Below are 6,434 nucleotides of genomic sequence, written 5' to 3' on the forward strand. Positions count from 1 at the left end.
CTCATGAATGCCACAAGAGGAGCAAGGGAGGCCCACATGGACTTTCAAAGACAAGAGGGAAGAGATGCTACTGAGGGATTAAAGGACAAACATTCAGATTACAGCCACCCATGAATACTGGAGACAGTCCTTTCCCTTCCTCCTCACATGGTCTGCATGTCACTTGACAGGTTTAAGACCACCATGCCAAAAAAACACCACAGGTTGTATAATTGAGCTTCATCCCAATCCAAGTAAAAAAATAAAAAATCCATGCCACTGGGTTTAGGGACCTCATTGACAGAATCCTTTTTACCTCAAGTGCACAAGCTACAGAGCAGAGTCTTGAGGGAAGACAGCAGAGGGTAGTAACCACATCAGACACAAGCAATTTTAGTTACTGATCTTCCAAGCAAGTCTACTCTCAAAGCTGCAAGGAAATATCACGACAGGACCTCTTTTAAAATGTACCAAATCCATAGGATCCCAAAGGCCATGCTTAGTGCAATTCTGGTTGCTATTTCAGTGCCAAACTTTCTAACCCTTCTGCCTGACAGGCCGCACCAGCAACCAAGCAGTCTGAAGACACCAAGCTGAAATCAGCACGTGCACACCCACACCCACCCACACCCACCCACAAAAGGGGACTTTTGCTGTACCTGAGATTTCCATGTTGGGCCAGGACTGCCTACACACAACTACCAAATACACGACTCTCATCACTCAGCAAGAAGTACCCATACAACAATTGCACCCTATAAACACATCTCAGCAAAGGTGTAAGAATAGGGGAGGAAGCCTAGTGCCACTCAAGGTGTTTTACCTCATGGAGGGTGAGATGCTTGCCATCCTTTCTTTTCGAGTCAAATCTGCCATATATTGCACTGTACTTCCTGATCTCCTCCTCTTTGTGAGGGTCATCGTCACTCATCTCAAAGATGTGACCAATCATCTTTGCCAGTTTCTTATTTGTTTTCAGTAACTCCTTGACTTCATTGGAGTCACTTTTGGGCAGGGAGGGAACCATACGTTCTACACATTCAGCAACTGACAGAGCAGCAGCAGCATCCAGGGTCTCGCTGTTTTCCTTTGGTGAGGCTGGAGAGCCAAGGTCAGCCGGGGAAAGGCTGTGCTCACTCTCTGTGGTGTGGTGTCCTTGCCAGAGTCTTGGTTCACTGCTGCTCTGCAGTGATAAGCTCCCCACCACATCAGATTTGCTCGTGCCCACGCTCTGCACGCACGTCGTGGCAGCGCATTTCGGAATCTTCAGGTGAGGCTCTCTGGTGCTGCTGTTCCTTTCGTAGCTGCTGCAGGATATCCCCAGCCACGCAGGAGACCCTTCTGGCAGCTTATATATTGGAATGCTGCTGACTGGTAAGGAGGTGAGAGGCTGGTTAAAAAGGCCAGGGTTTGTGACCCAGTCCCTCAAAGCCTTCTGCAGCCGTCGGACATGAAGTGGCTTTTTTGCAAGCCATTATCTCCAAAAACTCCTCTTCCCCTGCTTCACAGAGCTGCTGGACATCATCACCACCCTGCTGAATGAAGGCATCGAAGTAGAATAAGAGATTTGCTTTTTGTAGTATTCGATACAGCTGCAGTTCTCCGAGGGTTCTGGGTAGAGCTGACGCCATCACGGATGAAAGAACCTGCAAACAGTAAAAACAGAGAGAAGATGAGCACCAAAGCACTGACATCCAGATGCACTGTCCCACTACTCATCTTTCCACAAGGCTGTCAACTCAGAGGACAGCATTTCTTTCTCTCATTACAAGAACACACACTGAAATGAAAAAGGAGCAAAAGCTCTATTTTTTGACTTGTTAACTTAATGGAAACATTTTTGAAAAAAAACCAAATCAGCAGATAGTTGTGATGTACCTACAAAAAAGATGATTCAAACATGAAGCCAGCTTGTTTTCAACATTCCCACTTCATATTTATTCCCAAGAATGTCAGTCAATATCGCTCAAAGCTTCTACTCAATTCTCTTATATCTTAAAATCAAAATGATCACAAAACACATTCTGAAGAATTACAGAATACTTGATTTCCTGAAGAAAAAAGCTCATCAGCTTCAATTCTTCTTAACTGTCGCATCATTTTTCCCCCCTAAAGTGTGGAGGACTGTAAAAGGAAAGCAAAGAAGAAAAGTGCTTCACAGAACCCCAGAGGATTAATGAAGCTGGGTCAGTAAAAGGGTGTTTTAAGAACCAAGTATTTCTACAGTTTTACCTGTTTCACATAAAAAGGACCTAATGCCTCTGCTGATCTTAATTATAGCACCAACTGCTGCAGACAAAGCAAAAATACTGATGGATTCCAACATATATAGTTTAAAAACCTTAGTTTGCGTTCACCTGCCCGTTTCATTTGCTAACAAGGCTGCCTTGTCACTGACACTTGAGACATGAAATACCACTCAGCAATACAGCAATTGTGCTTAAAGGCTCCCAACAGACAGATTGCTGCAGTGTTCAGCCCTTACGGTGGCAGGAAAAAACATTTGCACAAGTTTCAACTTCATAAACCCCTTATCCAGTTATACCACAAATAATAAACTCCTCAAGAGAATTCTAAGATCTCACACACACACCTCTTCACTCTACGGTGGCTTTCACAGCCACAAGCAGATAATTTCCAGTATTACTGTATTAAGCTAAACCACCAATCAATAAGGTCTAAAGCATGTAATTTATAGTTTGGTTGAGAAAGTAACAGAACTGAAACATTGAGCAGGTCTGCTAACATTGCTCTGGCTCTACTATCACACTGGACGTGAAAAAACACACAGTAGTAACCTAAAAAACAATACCTACAGAAAGATTTGCACATGCTGGGGGAAAAGTATTTTAATAATGTGCAACTCCCCTTCCTCCAAAACTGCAGTGCAAGCAAATACATTTGCTATGGGGCATTGGGAGATTGGTTATCAAAACTCCGAGAGAAATTATTTTTACAGTATGTGCTTTTGCCTATTGTAAAACATGTAAAATATTATAAAGAAATGGTCTGGGTGTTTTGGTTTTTTTTTTTTAAATATGAGCCTTTTCTTCAGCAAGCCAAATATACAGACGAAACAAACAGAGCCCAACTTCTATTCAGGAGGCATCTGGAAGACCAGGCTTTTACTACAAAATTCTGATTTAACTCTACTAGAGAAAAATAAAATCAAGAGGCCAACAGAAACTTTCCAGAAATGTATGTGGCAGCAACAGGATACCTTCATTCAATCTCTTCAGGAAGAGAGATGGAGCCCAGGGAAAAAAAAAAAAGACCCAAAACATACAAAACCCCCAAACCACCAGCTGAACATATCATTCCTTGTGTGCCAGAATGCGTAAAGCAGAAGGGACAGCAATAGCAGTTTAGATTTGAGCAGCTACCTCAAGGAGCCGTTGGTGAGCTTCAGAGCTAATCAACTACACTCTTTGGAACTCAGGGTGAAACTGTAAACATTTAAGAGCTACAAAGTTTAGAAACACAGTTTGGCTTCAGAAATTATAGTTAACTGCAGAAAATCAATCACCTACTGTCTACACCCAAAGATACAAGAAGCAACAAGGAAAATGAGGAAAATCACTTAAAAGTAACCCTTTTCAGGGCACAGAATTCACTATTTTAAAAATGTCATTATTTCACTAGATTTCTCAGAAAAATCCACTCTAGACAAACTTTGTCAAGACAAACAAAATTAACAGCTTATGTTTAGTGGTATTTCAGTAAACTGTTCCTACCCTCCCATTTCAAACGCTGCTGACTTTTCACCACCAATACCACAAATTAACTTATATAACTTTTAAAGGAAGGCCCTTTTCCTCTGAAAGTCATTCATCTTAGCACAAAATCTACATAAATGGGCTCTTTGCAGAGAGCTAAATTGAATCTTGGAAGGACGGTGGCAGTGAAATTACACAGAGCCTAAGAGCTCCAGGCAAGCCATGGAACTGAACTCATTTTTCCAGCCCACAGGCTGGAAGAGCAGCACCAGTCCACAAGCAGCCTTTACCTAGAGGCTTCTAATCAACAAATCTCCTCATGACAGATAAAACTGGATTAATATGTACTATGGAGGTGTCAGCAGTGACTCCACGGTTCAGACTGCATTGCGATTTGCATTTAAAGCAAGACTGAAATCCCTTTGTTTCATACTTTACGGACCCATTCTGTTTTTCAAATTCAGTACACTAACTCCTGAGAGGGCCGAGCAATTTTTCCACGTACAACTGCTACTGATTTCTGCAGAGAAGGCATTTTCAAACACTCCTCCTTTTGACCTCTTTTCTCCTTGCATTAAACAGAGTTCCTCCAGCACTCACCTCAATGCCATCCCAAGTTACTTCTAAATTTTAACAAGGGGAAGGCTCCCTTCCCTTTCTGAGACGGCCTCTCCTGCTGCCAGCTATGCTGTTTCTCCAGACATGACCGGTCCGGTCCCTGGTTCGGCCCAGCTCACAGCCTACAAAGCCCGGGAAGCAGCTATGCTAGTCCACCTGCAGGAGTAAGATGAGGCTTAGGAAGAGGACAAGCAACAAGCAAGGAGTGCTGAGAAAGCAGCATAGCACTGCCAGAACCCGAGGAGGTTAACCCAAAGGACACCTGGCACTGCTGCTGCTGCTGGCTCTGCTCACCTGGCTGGCTACGCAAAGCCTTAGCACACCCACTCAAGTCTCAGCGCCCCACATCTTTCAGGTGACCTTTAAGCTGTATCTAAGAGACCTGAAGTACTGCTTTCCACCACTGTTTTCACTTCTTAGTGCATTGGGGACTGTGCTTTTGGGACAAAGGGTGAGCACGAGAAGAGGTTACACAGCAAGAAGATGCAGGACGAGCTCACAGCCTACTCCTGTCTGCTCCTCACCAGGAAGAGCATCTTGGATAAGGCCCTGGGGCACCATGTGTGATCCCCCTCTTGTGCAGCCTGCTCGATAAGTCTTAGGCTGTCTAATCTGTGATCCCAAACCAACCTGGTTCAGGAGTAACAGCCTGGTCATGTCCTCTGGCAAACCCTAAGAAGCCAGCCAGAACGATCTGCTGCCTCAGGAGCAAGCAGGTACATCTAACACATGGCCAACTGCAAACCCTTTTCCCAGCAAGAGGCAGGAAAGGAGGTCTACAGGAATAAATGAACACAACCATGGCACTTGAGCTGCTACTTCTCTCCCTTCTTTGCTTGCTGTCCATACCAGTGAGAAGTATCAGAACACACAGGGAAGAGCAGCCATCTCTTATGTTTTTCACATATAGAACAAACAAAGAAGCCAGAAAACTTCCCACAGCAGACAAAGCTGTTTAAAATACACGCAAGGCTGCATATTGTTATAGCCATAGGAGAACCAGGAAGTCACAAGTTAGATTTTCACTCAGCCTTTGCAACCCACAACCATGCATTCTGATTTTCCACATTACCTCATTCACATCCACAGCCCATCACCCCACATGCCATGCCCTCCTCTCCAAACGCTGGCTGTCACCTTAACTCTGACCACAAACATAACTCCTGGGAAAAAGGAAAACAAAAACCACAGAGACAGCACAGAGTGATCTTAAATATTTGTAAACAGCTAGTGCACCTATTCCTGCTTCCTCTATCAAGACAGCGGGCAGCGGCAGTAGCAGCCCCGCTCAGCATCTTTAACCACTGGAAAACACCCGTTCCTTCCTCGTCGTGCCCGCTCCCAGCCGCACACTTCCCGGAGGTGGCAGGAAGATACACAGATGAAGTAGGCAGGTGGTGGATGTGGGTGAAGCACCGGGAAAAGGAAAACTCGGGAGCTGTGGGATGTACGCATGGGACAAGGACTTCACGAGCAGCTGTCCTGCTTTTTAAGGCTGCACTGGAAGTAAAAGCAATCGAGCAACTCTAGCTGATTTTTAGAGATTTTATTTCAGGTGAATTCTAATTGAGCTGTCACCAATTAAATTAGGAATACAAGGAGAAAGTGTGAAACATCACTTCCCTGTATTTTAGGCAAAAGTGATTATTTCATAATGTATCTTGATCACTTTGGGCGTTTTGAAAAGTCTCTGAAGACAAACTGGGTTTGGGTTTGAGAGCTGGCTGCTTTGCATATTCATTACATTTCTGCAGCGTTTCCAAAGGACTTTTAGCAGGAGGAAAAAATTACATGTAGCTGCAGAAGAGAGACTTCGCAAATTAAATAGTCTTGTCTAGCTCTGAGATGTGCCAAAATACAGCCGATGAGTGAGCTCCGCGTTTACGTACAAATCCGTACCTCGCCGCAACTAATGAGAAACTTGAAACGTGCAAAAACCCCCTCGCGTAAGGACGAGACGAGCGCACAAATACCTCCGGAGCAGGGTCCCGCACCGCGGGATGGAGCCCACGGGAAGGAAGCCCACAGCGCGGGCACGGACGGGGGGCTGCGCTCCCCACACAAAGTTCGCGGCCGCTGAGCCCGGTGACAGGAACCTCCTCGGGGCGGCTTTTCCGTCGG

The 6,434-nt window shown here is 44.9% G+C and overlaps 1 protein-coding gene across 1 annotated transcript in view; it reads right to left on the reverse strand.

Annotated features, from left to right (window-relative positions):
- The window catches only part of NAB1 (NGFI-A binding protein 1), a 25,643-nt gene extending 19,237 nt beyond the window's left edge, over window positions 1-6,406 (reverse strand). The window contains 3 exon segments of the mRNA XM_017728785.1: window positions 803-1,448; window positions 1,450-1,625; window positions 6,287-6,406. Coding sequence (XP_017584274.1) covers window positions 803-1,448; window positions 1,450-1,610 — 807 coding nt within the window. The 5' untranslated portion in view covers window positions 1,611-1,625; window positions 6,287-6,406.
- Window positions 6,407-6,434: the final 28 nt, after the last annotated feature.

Source organism: Corvus brachyrhynchos, unplaced genomic scaffold (assembly GCF_000691975.1).
Source record: "Corvus brachyrhynchos isolate BGI_N302 unplaced genomic scaffold, ASM69197v1 scaffold370, whole genome shotgun sequence".
NCBI lineage: Eukaryota > Metazoa > Chordata > Aves > Passeriformes > Corvidae > Corvus > Corvus brachyrhynchos.